General features: G+C 41.2%; 1 protein-coding gene across 1 annotated transcript in view; it reads right to left on the bottom strand.

Moving 5' to 3' along the window:
* Window positions 1–19,697, bottom strand: part of RTTN (rotatin) — a 232,755-nt gene that overhangs the window by 40,944 nt on the left and 172,114 nt on the right. The window contains exons 36-39 of the mRNA XM_066579499.1: window positions 12,989–13,082; window positions 10,721–10,919; window positions 4,606–4,702; window positions 3,274–3,424 (exon numbers count right to left, since the gene is read on the bottom strand). Coding sequence (XP_066435596.1) covers window positions 3,274–3,424; window positions 4,606–4,702; window positions 10,721–10,919; window positions 12,989–13,082 — 541 coding nt within the window. The remainder of the gene's footprint in view (window positions 1–3,273; window positions 3,425–4,605; window positions 4,703–10,720; window positions 10,920–12,988; window positions 13,083–19,697) is intronic.

The raw sequence follows: 19,697 nt of genomic DNA, 5'->3' as shown, positions 1-19,697 counted from the left end.
GCTGAACTTGGTTGTATAATCTTATTTGGCGTTTGCGCGGATTCACTGGGGTTATTTAGAGGCTACCTTAGGAAAATTTGGTTTCTCTGGTCCCATGAAATCTGTGATCTTGTCATTATATTCTGCACAAATCGGCATGTTTTTTTTTAACTGGGTGCATTTCCTCTTTATTTACAATTTCTAACAATAGTTGACAGGGCCGCCCTCTCTCACCCCTTATTTTTGCCCTTCTTACAGAACCTCTAGCTGAACACATTAAAACTGATATCAAAGGAACTGAATTAGGACATCAGAAACAAAGTAGGACTATAGGCTTGTGCCGTCCTTGGATGGCAAGGGAGACAAAATGGTTGGTTTTGATTTGGTCTGTTCAACGCCTACTTCTATGTTTCTTTTTCCTTTCTATGGTACTCAGTGATGGCGGACACTCCTACTCCTATTGTTATTTTTAACCTTTACTCACTATCTTTTTGTACACTCATACAATTATTTTAAATACATTCGTTATCTATAACACCCGTTGTTCCCATACTGTGATGTGTCTACCGAATCTTTGCTTCAAACCAGGGCTGTTAACACAACAAAACGAAGAGGTAATTATTGCAAAATTATTTCAATAAATAAATATTCAAATAAAAAAAAAACTACATACCAATGTAGCCAAGTTTAACATGACTTTAAATGTCACGATAACTTTCTGTGCAACGGTTTACTTGCCCTCTCAATCGCTTTATAATGAGCTTTGTGGTGTCTTAAGATGTAACAATAGCTTTTTAATGCCTTAATAGAACTTGTCGCAGAATGTGTCACATTAAATTTGGTAACATTGAAAATGCTGTAATTGTATTGACTTGCAGAATAAATTTAACATGTCAATCATACCACAGAGTGAACACTGTAATGAAATACTACTTTCTGTTCCTCCCGCCTCTCAAAAAATAGTAATAGTGATCAAAAAGCCACATGTACCTGAAAATGGTACCAGTGAAAATCAGTTCGCTCTGCAAAAAATCCCTTACGCAGCTGTTTACGTGAAAAATAAATATCCTACTGCGCTCACAATATGGCAATGCAGAAAAAAAAGCTTTAAAGTGATTTTTTTTGTGCAAAAGTAGTTGACCCCCGCCCCCCCAAAAAAAGCCATAGAAATTTGGTATTGCTGTAATCGTACACACCATAAATAACACTCTGATAGCTAAATCGAATAATTCAATTTCTCTGCTCCAAAAATGGAACAGACAAAATTTTGACTAAAGGTCATAACGCAGGTGTGATTCCACCCTTACATATTTAAGAGAATAATTCTGAAACAAATGTCAAAGATCTCCATCAGGCACGATCAAAATGTAAATACGCTATCCTGACCATAACATATTATTGGCTGCAAACCTATAATTCAGATCTTACCAGTAATTAGTGTTACCTTCAGAAGAAGCAACAGGGAAAACTAATGCCGTGAAGTCAGGGGAAAAGGAAGCGTAAGGTGGATTGCTCAGGCACACACTTACTACACTCCGCTAGCCAAAACATACTGCAAACTCCAGAGGGTAATGTTCGGAAAAATTTTACACACATATTTTGTCTTAAAAAAATCAATTAACTCAATGATTCCTTTTGCTGAACATTGCTGAGTTACCATTAATTTTTGTTCAACCGCACTTAGTAGAGTGAAGAAAACAAACTTAGCAATTTGAATAAAATCGTAGAGTAAGTACAATTGCAGGAAGACTTAATGGTGCATTACAGAAGGCTTTATATTACAATTACATTTGAGCTAGGAAGATATTACATTAGAAGGATAGGGGGAAGCATTAAGGTAAAGGCTAGTTTAAAAGAATGTATTTAATATAAGCTTGAATTGCCTGGTTCACCATTTAATGTTCCATAGTAAGAGTCATATATGCTGACTATCTTCATGTAAGCCATAACTGACAAGTGTGGAATTAGGGTTCAAATTCCTATCTGCAAGAACGGTCCTCATGCATAAAACCTATAACAAAATGCGTCAATGTTGTCCACGTAAGGCTATGTTCACATGTGAGTCAGAGGCTCATCACAATATAGCGCGGCATGCTGTGCTACATTATCCTATCAAATGCTGGAGTTCATGATGGAAACCCATGATTGACTCCACTACAGTTAATAGGGTTCATCACGTATTCATGTCCATCATGTAGCGGATCAGTTACTTCAGTTATTTTTGTTGTCTAGGTCCTATGATGAAGTTGAAGAATGGAAATGAAAAGTGCTGGTGTGAACCCCAACTAAGCCAAGTCAGACCTGTTCTTTAAAGCATACCCACACTTTCAGATGGCTTTTCAGAATAAGTGGTTGGCTGTGTAAGTGAGGAGTAGCAGTATTTCTGGCTATTATATGACTTGCATCCTGTATTTTTTACCAATTTTGCCCTTCGCAGGCTGCAGCTCTAACATTTAATACTCTATGAGCTGGTGGTACAAGGAGGAAAAAGAAAGTAGATTCTACTGCCTAGCTTTCTGCAGCGTACACGCTTAAACAACAGCATCATGGAGGACACTAGAATAGTACCGAGTAGTGTTGATGTGAGGCATGTAGCAGTTAGCTGTTGCAGCCATGTCTGTGTGAGGATCTGCTTCTCCCTCCCTCTATTCTCCATTTACATCTATGGGTAACTTGAGTCATCACCCCACTTCACTTCCTGTCTTCAGTGTCTCTGTTACTAAAGGCAGACTTCACTTGACAACAGGCAGTGGACTGCAAGTTAGAAGCAAGTAAAATTCCTAGTAGCCAGCAATTAAGAGAGAGATTTATCAGCACAAAACGTCATTATAAAGTGATCTGCGCTTTGGCTAGTGATCACATTTGCCATCGTATTAACATAGGTTGTCTCAAAGTTCACTAACCATGTACTAACAAAATCTGTTTTGGAAGAATAAAGCTTGAATCTAATTAGTTCATAAGCATAAGGCATCCTGTTAGAACTGGTTAATACATGAAGCCCAAAGTACAGTAGTTCTAAAATGTCCTCCATTCTAACATATTTACTTCCATATATCCTTTTTGTGAAAACAAATTTTCTCAATAAGATGTTAATTGAACAAGGAAATACACAGATCAACCTATGAATTGTTAGGATCTTTACTGCTGGTTTACTTATCAATGTTGGGAGCTATATGGATCTTTTGGATACACTGATCACCATTCACCAGCATGCATAGTACATTAATGTCAATTAACAAGCCCGAATCCCTTTAAAAGACTGAAATACTATAAATTCAAGAAAATGATACATACCAAACACTCTCTTATGTTGTATAAACAGCAAGGAGAACAAAGTTGTCAACAACAACCATATGTCATCTTCTGTCAGCAAACTAGCACTGACTAGCACGCATGACTGCAGAAATCTGGACAATGCAGACAGATACTGAAGCAGGAGAAGCACCTGTTGTAATTTAAAAAATAACACAATTAGGCAAGAATGTTAAAAAAAAACTATTACAAAAAATGATATAAAAAAAAGAACTAAGCATTTTTAAGCCTAACTTAATTTGGTTCCCAAAAACAAGAATAGGTTAAAAAAAAAAAAATGGTTTGGTAAAATGTACCCACCCTTGAGATGCAGTGGCACTTTAATTCAACTATTTAAAAAAAACTATCTACATTTGCCAGGAAAGTCATTGACTGTGTACCGTTCATGAAGTCGAATTTGTCAAGTGAACACCCAGCAGCTGTAATGGAGAATCTAGCGACTGATTAGGCAGCAGACAGGAATCACAAGCAGTCATCAGTAAATACATGGTTTCTTCTGGGTTTGAGGACTTTGCTTTTACACAGGAACGATAGTCGTTCAGTGAATGGAGGCGAAGCGGCTGGCGATCTCTTCCGGTAGCCCACCTCCATTCACTGTGAGCAAGCAGTCATTCATAGCTTACCGAGTGAGAAATTGTTCATTAGTCGTATTGTTTCAGTGAGCTCAAACAAAGCGACTAGCAAGTAATGAGCGATTTCCTGCTCAGTATCTTGTAATGTCCCATTTTAACACAGGCCGACTATCCACCAAAATCTCTTGTTTGAGCGAATTTTCGGCCAATAGTAGGCTTGTGTGAAAGACCCTAACACTGTAAAGGTCAAGTTAAACTTTGCTACATCTGTAATACCAATGTGTACGGGTCCATTCGCATATGTCTCCTGCATATTACGCACGTATTTTCAGGCGCGTAATACGTGGTGCTAAAAGCCTAGAGATTTCTATTGGGCTACTCGCACCTGTGTTTTTTTATATGCATGGAAAAAACGCAGCATGTCCTACTTTGGTGTATGATAGGCACCAATATAGGCAATGGGGATTTAACATGCACAACAAATATCCATCAACATATATATTTCCCGTGTCTTGCGTATTTTACGTGCATAATACACGGACACATATGAGCCCTTAGAAACACAGTATACTTTGTACAAGACACTGCAGCTTCTCTAGCAGAGATCTGCGCAGACCAGGTAATGCCACCAATTCCAAACTAATATGGTCAACTACCTTGTCCTCTAGAGAGCTAAAGGGTTCAATGCAGTTCCATTAAGTAGCACTAACAGTGTTAGCCTATGTGTGGAAGGAGAACTGACCTGTGACTTTACAATTCTAACTCTTGCACGACCTTCAGGGGTGAATGAAGTCTTGAGATCAGTGAAACATCCTTCTAGCACTGCTGGCTTTATGAGACTGTAAATGAGAGGACACAAAGGAAAATCAGGAGCTTTTTCTACATGGTCAGATTACATTACACAGCAGATGCAGCAAGGACACACTGAAATATTCAAAGAATTGCTGTCCTGGGCTCTATCATTTCAGTTCCGCTCATGCAATAAAAGCATAATGACATATGCACATTTGTGCTCGCAGAGAAGCTCCACATTAAACTAGAACAACACGATCTGTAAACGTGGAACTTCATGAAAAGGAAAAAATAATGGCTATAAAAAAAAGGGAATTTTTTTTTTATAAAGACACCATTTAATGCTTTTACATATAAACAAATGGATCCATACATTGATATCTACGGAGAAGTTCAATGTAAATGGACCATATTCCTTCCAGTGCTAGCTGCACTACAACAGAAAAAAAAGTTATACTCATCGATGCTGGCGCTGCTTTCCGGGGCTCTGGGCACTTCTTAGAGGATCTTTTGCCAGTGACAGGGTTTAAAGACCCCACCTCCAGCAAGAGATTGATCTGATTGGCTAATCCAGTGCTAATCACAGCCAGCACTGGATGCACCAATCACAGCTATTCAATGAATGAATGGCTAGCGACTCAGTCAATCAGAGCAATCTCTTGCTGGAGGCGTGAACTTGAAACCCTGTTGCCAGCAAGAGATGCTCTGCAGGCACAGACAAGTGCCTGGAAGCCTGCAGGGACGGCGCCTACTAGGTGAGTATTTGATTTTTTTTTTTTTAGGTTCCTTGGCTGCGTTATCAGCTGTGCTGAAAATGCAGCCATGACGCTGGCATAACGCATGCCAGTGCTCCTGAAATCACAGTAAACGCAGCGTTAAGAAACACTGCGTTTACTGCAAACGCCGGTGTGAGGGAGGCCTTAACCCCTTAGTGAGGAGGCCTGTTTGCACCTTAATGACCAACTCATTTTTCTGTTTTTTTCATCATTACATTACTAGAACCATAACTTTTACATTTTTCCATCGACATTGCGGGACAAGTTGTGTTTTTATGGCATCATTTTTGGGTACCTAAAAAAGAAACTCTGCCATTTGTTTTTTGGGATTAATTTTTACAGCATTTAGTGATAAATGTCATAATTATATTCTGTGGGTCCGCATGATTCTGTTGATACCAAGTTTATATACAGTTTTTTAATGTTTTGCAGCTTCTGAGTGCAATTTTTTTTCCTTCTATTTTTAAAGATTTGCTTTTGTGTTGCCGCATTCCAAGAGCCAGAACATTTTTATTTCTTCATCAATGTACTTATTTTTACGGGATGAACTCTACTCTTCATCTATCCAATTTTTGGGAAAATATAACACTATATTCCCCTTTTTTCTAGAGCCAAGATTAACAAAATCTGCAATTCTGGCATGTTTTTTAATTTTATATTTAACGGTCTTCACCGTGGAGTATAAATAATATGGTCAATTAATTCTGCAGGCCAGTACGATTATGTCAATACCAAATTTATATAGGTTTTTTTTTCAACTTTTTTAAATGTTTTTTTTAAAATATATTTTTTGTTTATTGCTGCATTCAAAGACCAATTACATTTTTTTTTTATCAATGGTGTTGTGTAAGAGATTTTTGTTTTTGTGACGCGAGTTGTAATTTTTAATGGTACCGTTTGTTGATCCATAAGATGTTTTGATCCCTTTCTATTCTGCTTTTTGTAAGGGGAGATAGGCAAAATTAGCTATCTTTGCAATGTTTTTTGTATCTTTTTTTCCCATGATGTGGGGGTTAAATAGTGTACTAACTTTTTTCTCTGGGTCATATGAATGCAGCGATACCACAAGTGATTTTTTTTTTATTTCTATACTTTTTTTTTTGTCCCACTAGTGAACCTGAATATCACTATAATTTTATCATGCTTCAGTATAGCAGTGTATTAGAAAGCCCATGAAGCTAAGCCAGAGGCTGAACCTCATAGGCCACAGTAGCTAACTGACCCAGAGGCCATATTCAAGCGTCCGGGTGCCATAGCAATCCATTGGGACCCCATCATCCCATCGCGGGGATCTGGTGGGTGACAATGGGAGCCCCCTCCCTCTGTCAGTGTTCTACATGCCATAGTTGCAAAGAATGCGTCATGCAAAAGGTTAAGCAACGGTGATCCATGGTTTTTTCCATCCCTACTGTTAGAGTAGGTGCCTGAGTGTCATCTGACAACCGAGGGACACCCTTGCCAGGCTTTTGATCCAGCCACTGTCAAATAAAGCCCCTTAATGGCTGCTGTCAAGACCTATGGGCGGTTGTTATAGGGTTAAAGAGCCACTCTGGTGACATTTTTTCTCATTCATTACGTAATTAGCCACCAGTATAAATAATTTGGCTAGTATTACCTCAGTTAGTTATTCCTTTCTATATTAGTACTCCCGGCCTCATCCTCCTCCTTAGGTGATCGTGTGATCTTATTCTGACTACCTGAGATTTGATAGGCTTTATGTTCCTCTCAAATAGTGAGTTCTTCAGTCTGCATAATACTTGTGATGGAGCCTACCACCCTAGTTCTTTAGAGGGGGGCATAGGAAGTCCTATCACGATTACTGCTAATGAATAAAGACTCCTGCCAACCCAGTTATCATGAAGGAGATAACAGTTCAGCCTCCTGACTGTGTATTTATGGTCTGCAGCTTATTTTGGTGAATATAGAAGGTAATGATAGTTTCAGTGTCCTCCCAGCAGGCAGAGATGGTACAGGCTCTAGCTGCTCATGAGATGCTGTGTTGATGCATCATGAGATTGATAGCCCAGAATAGTGAAAGAGAAAGCAGGGACAAATCTCAACATCAAGATTGTGTCTGATAAGCATCGGACTGGAGGCTGTACTGCATAGAAGTGAGTGCAATACATATAGGAGAGTCACTAATAAATCAAAGGTTTGGATAAATTTCATTCACTTATGTTGGGATTACACAGAACTATTACTTGAATGGTCGTTGAAAATAGTCACTACAGCGTGTTGTTTGTGTACAAACAACTGTTCATGTGTTTTTACCCAGAGCGAATGTTCTTCATGTTTGTGGTTGCTGAAGCACACACCTTCCTGCAAAGTTTATTGGCTGGTGCTTGAAATACTAAAGACTGCCTATTTACAGCAGAGGATAACTAATCAACCAGCGGCTAACTTTATGTGAAGCGAAGGGACTAGAGAACGAATTATTGCTCATCACCCTGGTCGCTGCCATGTTTACATGGAACGACTATCGCTTAGTCACTCGATTAAGTGATTATTCAAACGTTAGTTGTTCCGTGTAAAGCTACCCTTAAAGAGGGCCTGACATTGGGTAGAATCAGCAGGACTCCTTGCATGGCCCTGCAGTGGTGACCCCGCTATCTCTCTTCCCATTTGTCTCCATATTTGCCTTCCTTCACCAGGATGGGCTCTTCTTAGGTCCAGCTCCTTGTGTGCTCAAAGTGTCAAGTGGGCACTCTCCACCACGCTCACTCTCAATGGGTGACATTGAACTTAATTGACAGTCTGTCACCCATTGCCAGTGTGCGGTGGGGACCGCCCACTTGACACATTGCACATCCCACAGTGAAAAGGATAAAAAGAGCATATGAAAAATGGGACCACAGTCAGTGGGACTTCAGCCATCAAGCCAGCCCTGCTGATTCTATCCAGTGATAGGTTCTCTTTAAATGAGCGTTTGCTGGGATATTGCATGACCATTTTTTTTTTATTATTCTGTAACCCTCAACTCTAAGAATCAAAAAACTGCAGTGCTAAAAAGCAGCATGCTTTCAAAGATCTTTCAAAGTTTTCTTTGTACAGGTTCAAAACTGATCCAACTTTGTGCAGAAATGGTAATCAGTCCCAAGAGCAGAGAGACCATTTGGACAATCAGACACTATAAAATGTATAGCACAGCCAGACTGCTGTCATGTAACTCTGTGGGGAACAAAAGCAGTTAATAAAAAGCTCTAACATCTATCTTTAAAGCTATAGAATTACTGTCAAAATTCTCCTCCACCTCACCGTGCTCTGACGTGATGACTAGGTCACAGTGACAACGCAGGGCTATGATCTTTAATCCCTCTAGGTCATAGTGACTTTTTCTGATATGACATTTTGTCCAAAGGGATGTAAAGTCCCAGGGCAGCCATTAGATGATACGACCATATTGCATGAGAATACAATGATCATATCGTCACTGTAGCCTTATCACATCAAAGTGAGATGACTGGCAGAAGGAGATCAGCAAGACGTAAGGATATTACAAGTTTTTTCCCGCATTATTTTACAGGTTGGAAGGGCTTTTGTAATACTCGGCAAGTCCCAAAAAAATGTTTAAAGGAAAATGTCTTATAGGTAGGAAGGGGCCCATGATCCTTATTACCCAAATGGGACAAAGGACCCAGACAATGTTCAGCCTGCACATCAACTTGCATAGGGTTGTGCTAAGGTTCCCTAAAAAAGCAAATGCCTGTCAGGCAAGACATTTCCTATGTCTTGAGTATTCATTACAAACAGGTTGGTAGCGGTACATTGCAGGTAAAAACCTTGGAGACCTGATGAAGTCCCTGAAGTAAAACTCTCACCAATACGTTATGTATATCCTAATGATACAGCAAAACATTTTTATTGTGAGCAAACTTCTTTACTATAACAACTCCTCATCTCGATTCATAATGATTTGTAAGCGTGCTGTAAATGGCACCAGCTGTGACTAAGAGGGCAGAGGTGGGTACCGTGTTTCCTTGAAAATAAGACCCTGTTTTATATTAATTTTTACCCTAAAAGAAGCACAGGGTCTTATTTTTGGTGATGCCTTACTGATACTTATCTAGCAGGTGCGGTGCGGGTCCCTCCCGCTGGTCTAAGAAGTTCTGTAGCTTCCCCAGGCTTCCTGCACTCCTCGGCTGCTGACAGAACATCAATTCCTGATTGCAGTGTACATAAATCCAGCATCCAGGAAGTGATAGCCGTCATGTTCATTCAGCTGTGATTGGCTGAAAGCAACGCTGCTCTCAGCTAATGACAGCCATCACGTTGGTTTAGCAAGCACTACATTGATTGGCTGAGAACAGTGCTCGATGGCCAATCAGAGCCGTCGCTTCCTGAAGGCGGGATTTATGAACACTGCAACCAGGAAGTGATGTTCTGTCGGCAGCCAAGGAGTGCAGGAAGCCTGACGAAGCTACGGAACTTCGCAGACCAGCGGGAAGGACCCAGACTGCGTCTGCTAGGTAATGTAAGGGCAGAGAGAAAACATCAATTCTGCTTTTTTTTTAAAGATTTTAAATGGGTACCATCTTGGGGTACGCAGAACTTTTTTTAATCACTCTTATTGCATTTTTTAGTAGGCAAAATGAACAAAATAAGAATTTTGCTTGCGTTGTTTTAGGTGTTTATTTTACAGTTTTTGCAGCTCCTTCTGTGAACCCTTTGCATGCCACAAAGACCAAGGAGCAGGTTAGGAGCATGGATTGGTGTTCTCATCGATCCCTGCTGTCGCAGTGTGAGGCTGGCTATCAGTCACAGCCGGCTCCCGCTGTGGAATGGCGTAGGCTCACTTCTAAGCCCATGCCATCCACAGGACGTAAGATTACATCCTGTTGCATAAATTACCACCTTACGAGGACATACACTTATGTCCTGTGGCGTTAAAGCAACTCTCCAGTCCAGGACAAACAAAGATTGCTACTGCTTCCCTGACTTCCTGGTGCACACTGTGCATTAGTATGCATATAAAGTCTTAGACACTACACGCTGCTCTGATTGGCCACTGACGCTCATGTGAGCAGAACTGGCCAGTCAGAGCAGCATATAACATGTTAGACCACCAATGCACAGTGTGCATCAGGTAGACAGAGGATCGGTGCGCCCACCTTTGTCCAGGACCAGAGGGTCGCTTTAGGTATATCAGGAGACATATGAGAAAGACTATACATAAATAACATTTTCCTGAGGCAGTTCTGCATAAAACAAAAAGCTAAATGTTTTTCTTCTATTTGAAAATTTAAAAATAAAATCTTCATAAAATTAAAGAAACAGACTTCTTCCTCGTACCTAATTAGATCGGTCAGCAAATGCCTGTCAGACAAGGCATTTCCTATGTCCTGAGGATTCATTACAAGCAGGTTCTCCAATAAGCCACATACAGCTGTCAAGAGAGATGGCGTGACTAAGGATCGCTGGTCAGGCATGCACACAGAGGCGCAAATCTCCTCTGAGCTCAGAGATGCTGTTCTGGCTTTATTATTCTGACCTGCAGTGAAAAGACAAAAGGATAGATAATCCATGGTATAGTAAAACACGGACAAGTATTAAAACATTGACAAGTAATTCCTATTCATGACGCTGTAAACTCTGTGGTTCATGTTTTACTGGGCTCTGATATTTTCTAATTAAACATTTTGGTCTACATAATGTACGCTGAATGGAAATGTTGTAGATAGAAGTCTGCTCCTACTATCTACATATTTTGTGCAAGGCCCCACACAATGCGGCATAGTTATGATATCAGGTTGCATTACATTTGTGCTACTGTACATGTTAACAATTCTGGATACATTGTTGGTCACTGCTAGAGATGAGCGAGCATAATCGCTAAGGACAATTGCTTGAGCGAGCATTGTCCTTAGCGAGTATCTCCCCGCTCGGAAGAAAAGGTTCGGCTGCCGGAGCGGGTGACAGGTGAGTTGCGGCAGTGAGCAGGGGGGAGAGAAAGATCTCTCCTCCGTTCCTCCCCGCTCTCCCCCCGCAGCTCCCCGCCCGCAGCTGGCAGCCGAATCTTTTCTTCCGAGAGGGCAGGTACTCGCTAAGGGCAATGCTCGATTAACATGTCTCTACCTACTACCCCACAATGAGGATTGATTTCCAAGCTGCAGCGCAACTTCTTCATCTTGGATGCCCCTCCTTCAGCATATCATCAGTTAGATGGAACACATTCAATTCAGGGCAGGCTGGTCACTCTATCCTGTGTCTGTAGTAGGGTTTGGCAGCACCTCTCCTAGATGCATCTTTCACTTTTTTTTTTTAAACCTTGGCTCCTAGTCATCTAACTTAGGTGGTCCTAGACAGGATGTGTACTCCGACTACCTCTTGGCCCGTCTCTGGGTGAGGACCAATTAAAGGATTGAATTGCTTTGCCTGGGTTATACTGCATACAGAACAGTAAAGCAATGTTCTGTTGCAGCAATATAGAGACAATGCAGCCTAACTTCAACCCATTCTACCCCGTATAAGATGCACTAGCTCTATAGGATGAAAACGGAGAGAAGACAAAATTGATAAGTCCTCTTAAAAAAAGCACAAGACTATTACTAATTATAAGGCACATTGCTACACTCAGCGGGAGAGCTTTAAACTAGAATATGGAAGAGAAGTGAAAGGCCAGGTGAAAACATACGGCTAATGAATACAATTGAGAAGTTGCAATTAAAAGTGGAAAGAAAGAACAAACTTGATAGGCTGGCTGTATGACAATTAATGGACAGAACATACCAAGCTGGTGGTGGGGGGGGGGGGGGGGCACAATTCTATCATAAGTAGTGGACAGACAGACAAGCAAGCAGCTCCCTCTCTTATCCCCTCCAATAAAGCGTATGACAGTATTGGGCTATTTCATGTCAACTGGCCTAATGGTCCCCCCGCTCGACCTTCAATTTCGCTGACATTTTTACAGAATTTTGATACACAACCTGTATGAAGTTCTGCAAAGTTTCAGCTTGATGTATAGCTTGGTTGAGGCATTAGAGCCATTTGCGTAAAAGTGACTCTTCGCTCGTAGAGGTCGTTTCGAAAAATATCCAGGTTTGTATTGCCACTGCTCTTGATCCAAGCAAGCTAACTCACTGAAACTTAGCGCATGCGGTCAACGTTTTGCATAGAATTCAAAAGGCAGGGCTCCTTAATCATTATTTGATGCACCGTTGATCGACCTGCACCCTGGGGAAGATATACAAGTGATCTCCGGTGATATCTGCTGGAGGGGACTGCTCCCGCCTGCACTGATTGGGCAGGGAGAGGGAGGACTGTGCAGCTGCGGTATGTATGGCTGCACAGTTCTCCCGATGATCGGGCAGCGTGCTATATCAGCACACTGTTGGATCATTAAGGCATCAGTCAGGGGCCTCTGGATCCATCAGACCCCCCTTACCTCTGGGCCATATGGTGCAGACACATTTTAGCAAAATTTTATCTTGCTGAAAACGCTGCTTTACAGTCAGAAATATATGGTATTTACTTGGTTCCAAAGGCCTTCCATTATAACAAGAAATTCATTTGTCCTGGAAAGTGATAACTCCGCGCTACGAACTGCTACTATATGCACACCTTGATCCAGACCTTGATCAGCTACATTTTCCAAGATAGAAGAAGCACAGATTGGAACCATACGATCGGAGCTGCTTGTAGATGAAGTGAGAATCTGCAAACATAAAACAAGATCTGAATGCAAAATGAAGTAAGCAAGCTTAAAACAGTGCCCCTGGGTGCAACAATCTTAAATGCAAAATTCCATGTCATTAAAACCAAACAGTCTCTATGGGCAGGTGCATAAAACTTGCATTCCTCTTTATATGGTCTAGTAATATTCAGGAAAAGGTAATGCCAACATAAATGCCATTCTGGTTACATCAAGTTCTGTTTACCCTTAAAATGTTCAGCTCCAGTCTTTAAAACCTAAACACCTTGTTGGCCATCTATAAATTATACAAAGTCTTGCTGAAAAGAAAGCCTGACAAATATTGCTGGTTTGAAAGATCACTCTCTCCCACAGCGAAGTGCACCTTGGGCAATTCTGCTTCACACAATGCTGCCGTTAATGGAAAAGCAAAAATGCACCGCCATCTACAGAATAGAGGTGGTGTCCTTTCTAAGGATAGACATATTGCTTTAAGGCAATAAAGGGCATATCACAAAGTAATGTACTACATACAAATGTCATTCATAAGGAAGAAGAAGAAAATCCCATTCACCGTACGTCTGGATATCGGATCATCTGTATCATCATCCGTGGAAAAACTCATGCTGGTGAATATTATACAATTAAAATCATGCTGCGACTTTTAATTGCAGGCTGGGATTGACTTTCAATTTCATCAAACTCTTGAAGCTGAATTAATGGGAGTTATGATTGGCAATTAAGGGAGCCACAAAGGTGCGCAAGGAAAATAGAAAATCTATTTATTTTAGAAGCGTACATTTTTTTTTATAAACTACAGGAATGTATTGCTGGTTACAGTAACTGACATAAGGGGGCAGTGCGGCTAACACCACATTAGTACATCTGCCAATCCACAGTTATGTGACAGATAGAGCTGGCAGGCAAGGCTGCCTTCACCTCAATGTAACATCCTCAGATCATTGGAATCCCCTCCAAATATTGCAATCTTTAACTCGGCAGAAATGTCTTAATTAGCTGGATTATGGAAAAAAGGCATCAAGCAATTCAGGTCCAAGGATTTGGCATTCTACACGCAAGTCAAAGACCGGCATGTGTAAAATGAATACAATAGGCACATTTTTTCTCTCTCCCCCCGTTGGCTTCCTATCTGATGGCTGTTCATGCATGTTTACGGCTCTGTTCAGATCTATGTCAAAGCTTCCAATTCTAAAGAGATCCATGAGGCCGGCTTCACACTGACGAGAAAATCGTGCGATCTTAGCGTGATGCGAGAGTGAGAGAAAACACAGACTTATGAAACCAATGATTTTTAATGGTTTCCTTCACATTTGCAATGTTTTCACTCATGTGATGTTGCGCGGAAAAAAAAAATCGCCAGCATGGTCTATGTTTCTGAGCTTCACTTTTTTTATTAATCTCCCATGTTTCCCTATGGAGCCTCCTTTCTATTGCATCGCAAAGCACAAACTTTTGATTTTCGTGCGATATGATGCGTTTTTAACATTAGGAAGTCCTATTGTCTTTCTTGCGAGAAAATCATGCCAAAAATCGCTCAAGAAAAAGACGGGTTTTTGTTATGATTTTCTCGCTGTGACATCACGATCTCCAGTGTGAAGGCACCATGATGGTTCCGTTTTTAAATGGCCACTGCCTTTTGAACAAATGATCGCTAATGTGATAACTAGCAAAAGTACAAATCACTTTTAGTTAAAATTACGTTTTAGTACTGAAAAACACTCTAAAGTGCTGACCTCTAGGGAAATCACTTCCTTCTAAACTGCTGTCCACTGCTTGTTGTCATGTGAAGTCCATTTCTAGTAACACAAAAAATTGGCCTTATACTTACCAATGTACTAATACAAGAAGGCAGGTAAACGCACCACATCCCTCAATATGCAGACAGCCAAACTGCTATACAGAGGAGTAATTGCAAATATGAGCAGGGATGTGGTGCATTTACCTGCCCTCTTGTATTGGTACATTGGTAAGTATAAGGCCATTTTTTGTGATTGGGGGGACTTGTAATTTATATAACTCCAACTTATTCTGCAGCGCTTTCAGGTAGTTTTTTTGTTTATCGACCTTGGAAGGATGGAAGGCTGAGTCAACCTTGAGCTGGATACCTGAAGCATGTGGGGATTGAACCCAGAACCCTCGGGTCATGAGTAAGAGCTTAGGACTTCTGCTGCCTTAATACTCTGCGCCACATGAGTTATGTTCCCTTTTTTGTGTTTTTCATTGATGTTAATGTGGGGACAAGCAAACAAAGACCCTTGATAAGGGATTTGGAACTTGTATATTTTGGCCAAAATATTAAGCAATACCTCGCATTTATCGGTATTTGCTGGTACATATCAGTAACATGCACTACAGCTTTGAACACTGGGGAAGCCCAGGGTGCTAGAGCGGTTCACCTAGGAGGTGCAAGGCAGCCCGTTGGATGGAAATATGGCGTCACTAATAGGTTGTGAGCCTGAATGGTTCACTACACGCACTATATGCCCTGACACCCTGTATATGCTTTATCTATGTGCAAATATAGTGCTAAGCAGTAAAATATAAAACAAAAGTTGTGTGAGTGGTCGCTCATCAGTACCTTGCACCTGTGCAATTGCTCCTCCACATAGCAGTTTGGCTGTCTGCATGTTAAGGGATGTGGTGCATTTACCTGCCCACTTCTATTAGTACACTGGTAAGTATTTGGCCATATTTTTGTCTGCTTATGTCCCCTTTTTTGTGCGCGTCTCAAGTAATAGACTGGGAGACAGATTGCAGGAAATGTATGTGTGTGTGGTGGTAGTTATTTGATTGTTGCTGTCTCATTCCCCAATAGAATTCTATAAAGAAAGGAAGACGAGAAGGAAGAAACTGCAGGAGGGAGAAGCAAAGAAAATTGCATAGACATGCTGCTTCAGCTATTAGGAAGCCGTTTACTATTTTACAGCTACTGGAATCACATCTACACTACTTAGTATAGAATAATGTTCTCCATGTTTTTGTTACTCATTAGAGTGATGAAGAATAACATATTCTGCTTTCCTGTGTGTGCAGACATCATAGCAGCAGTCTCCACCCAACAGCTCAGGAAAAACGGAGAATTAGAGATACCGTATAATGTTCTGAAAAACTTTTAGAAAATTTTAAGTGGAATGAAATGGGAAAAAAACAGAAATTTGGGTGCAACTTGTTTCTACGGCGTACATATTGCAACAAAAATGACCTGATAACTTTATTCTATGGGTCAGTATGATTACTGCAATACCAAATTTAGAGAGTTTTTCTTTCCTGTACTACTTCTATTTATTATCAAAGATATTTAAATGTAAAAAATTTTTCTGCTGCCATCTTCTGACCGCCATAACCTTTTATTTTTTCTGCGACATAGCTGTGCAAGACCTTTGTTTTTGCGGGAGGTCCTGTAGTTTCCATTCTGGAGTACTTTTTGATTGCCATTTATTACATGTTTTCTTGGAGACAGGGTGACCAAAATAGCACAATTCTGGTGGTCTTATTTTTTTTTTCTGGACAATTGTGGGGTAAATAAAACGTTACTTTGATAGACCAAACTTTTATGGATGCAGCGATAACGAATACATATTTTTGTTTTATTATTTAGATTCTTTTATTATAAGGCCAAAATCCATGGGCGGATTTGATTTGCAAAATCTGCGCAAGTGATCCGCAGTTCAAGCCACCCATGGAGAAGCATGGGGCATCCGCACTTCAATTAACACCTGCGGATATGATTTAAAATTATTTGAGGATGCCACGTGCGGATAATAAATCGCAGCAAGGTCCATTTTACCGCGGATGTGGCCACATTCATCTCTATGGGAGCTTATAATCCGCCGTGCATCTGCAAATACACTTATATACATTTGCGGATTCGAAGGTTAAAATCAATCAGGGAGGTGGGGTTGCGGATTTGAACCACGCAGGAAAAAAAAAAAATGCAATCCGCGATCTCCCACAGGCAATAAAAAAATCAATGTAATGATGACTTGCAGTGCATCTGTTGTGAAAATCTGCATGAAAAATCTGTGCCTGTCGTGGACACGAGGCCTAAATATGGCAAAAGATTTTTTTTAACCATTATTCCTTTTTTTCTTTAATTAGTAAAACTTTTTTAAAAACTTTTTACTTTTTTTTTTTTTAGCCCCCAAAGGGACATGAACCTGCGATACCTTGATCGCTCCTGCAGTATGATGTAATGCCATAGCATTACATAGTGTGATCGGACAGGCATTCTATCACGCCACCCCAAGGGCAGGGCTTGATAGGCATTCTGCTATGATAGCCATGGGGCCTTTTAGAAGGCCTTTCAGCTCAGATGAGGGGCGCGGCTTATCGGAGCTATTGCAGGAGGCTGACGGCTGTAAGAACCAGCTGGCAGCTGCGATGCATTGGGCAGGATTGTTGCGCTATCTAACCTCATACATACCCCGACCCTGCAAGACGTAACTATACGTCCCGTAGCATTAAAGGGTTAACTCAAACGGAAGGAGTAGCCCACCAGAGTGTCAGAAGATCTCTCGGTGGGCTCAGGCTCTGCCACAGAAAAGGTTCAGCAGAATACAACTTAATTTAGAGTGGACTTTCAAGGCAATCACTAAGGGCTCCTGTCCACGGGCAATGCAAAATCCCGCGGCGGGAGCTGCCGCCCGGGAGAAGGAGGCAGCGGACAAATCTTCGCGGTGAGCTTACGCGATTCTCTGCTCGTGGACAGGGGGGCTGCGCTTTCCAGAGCAACGCTAAGGACGAGCTGTCGGACAAATGGTGCGCAACACTTGTCCTAGTGATGCTTGCTCTTGTGCGGTTACACAAGAGTAAGAATCGCTGGCGTCGCTCACTGCACTGCCGGAATAGAAGCGGACCGGGGAGCATTCTTCCCCGCCAACTTCCAATAACAGTAAATAGTCGTTCAAAAGTGAATGACTGCTGTTTACACTGAACGATACGTTGCTAAGTTTTCTGCATGCAGAAGCAGCACAACTCTGATTCAGTAGTTTAGTCGCTGCATGCGTTTTCACAGGGCGATTGTTGTTTAAATTTCCGCAGAAGTGTGGGAATTGTAACGATTCTGATCGATAAACATCCGGTGTAAAAAAGGGTCATCATCAACAGGGTTTATTTGTTATGGGCCGATTTCCAAATAACCTATTAGCCCCTGATATGTCTTGTGCAAATGTAACAATGCAAATAAAAGTAGATGTTTGTATGTTCTGCAGAGATGCAGGATGGGCCTCCAGAATCATGTCCTCTGTCGCACACCATAGTTGAAAACTGCATCCAAATTAGTTAAAAAGGGATCTGTCCAGTTTGAGCTTTTTAATAGCTTTTCTGATTACCCAAAACAGTGGAAACCTAAAAGGTAAAGATGCTAATTGAATCCAACTGATCATATCAACCATAAGTAAAATCTCATTAGGCTCAGTAGATAACAGAAATGGTAATAGGCTTTTTCTATAAAAAATTATGGGCTTGAATGATGTAAAATTAAACACTAGTGGGAATTAAGCGATGCATTTCTGTTTTATCTACTACTTCCAACAGTAGTTATTTAAAAAGCAAGTGCAAACTTCAGTGTATCAGTACTAAAGATAGATGGAGGGGATGGATAAAGCAGATTTATACACGCACCGCTTCTCTGCAGATGATCAATTAACTATTAAATAAAAGCGGCACGACTGGAGTTGAATCATTTCTTTGCGGATTCCATTCCTCATTGGAGGAAGTGTGTTTAACAACAGATTGCACTGTCACTGTGTCACAGCCTGCTGTCTGCTTATCTTCTCTGGCACTCTGATAAGGGCTGCAGAACTCTGCTGACTGACAAACGCTGGCTTGTTTAGAATGCAGTTCTACTTCTCCTCCAACAGAAGTGTAATCCCCGGCTTTCCCAGATCCCTTCATGATTTTAAAATAAAAAGTAATAAAAAAATACATAAAAGGCACAGTGCTAGCTCACTATGCAAAGATGTGGGTAGGCATCGAGAAGGTGAGAGGACATTAATATAAATTTCCTTAGCTTCAGTTTCACCTCTTAAGACGCATTTAGACGGGGCGACTGTTGGGCAAACGACGCCCGAAACCTATCCCCGCATGTACTCGCTCACGTGTTGTTGCACAGGAGCGAGTATTGTTGGCTCGCAGTGGGGCGGCTAGAGACTTCTCTCTTTGCGCTTCCCCGCCCCTCTCCATTCATTTAACACAGCGGCCGTTCAGTACTGAATGGCTGCTAGTTACACTAAACGATCAATTTAACCCTTTGCAATCCAATTTTGGATTCAGGGTTTCCTAGGGGGCTCTCTCTTTCTTCCATTACACAATGACGCCATCTGCTGGCTAGAGCCAGTACTGTGGTATGTGACATGCCGGAGAGGCCCCCCGACAACAGAGTGGCCAGTAATATACAGTAAGAATGTCCTGCCGGACGTCTTCCGACATCAGAGCTGTACAGGCTTCAATCAGAATGTCTTTAGACGTCAGTGGATTGGAAAGGGTTAAGATGAATAAAGTCCTGAACCATGATTGTTCATTGTAAATAGCAGCTGTTCAATACTGAACAGCCGCTGTGTTAAGTGAATGGAGAGGGGCGGGGGAGAGCAAGGAGTGAAATCTCCTACAGCAGCCCCG

This window comes from Eleutherodactylus coqui, chromosome 9, assembly GCF_035609145.1.
Source record: "Eleutherodactylus coqui strain aEleCoq1 chromosome 9, aEleCoq1.hap1, whole genome shotgun sequence".
Classification (NCBI taxonomy): Eukaryota; Metazoa; Chordata; class Amphibia; order Anura; family Eleutherodactylidae; genus Eleutherodactylus; species Eleutherodactylus coqui.
This window is presented reverse-complemented; position numbering and strand designations above follow the sequence as displayed.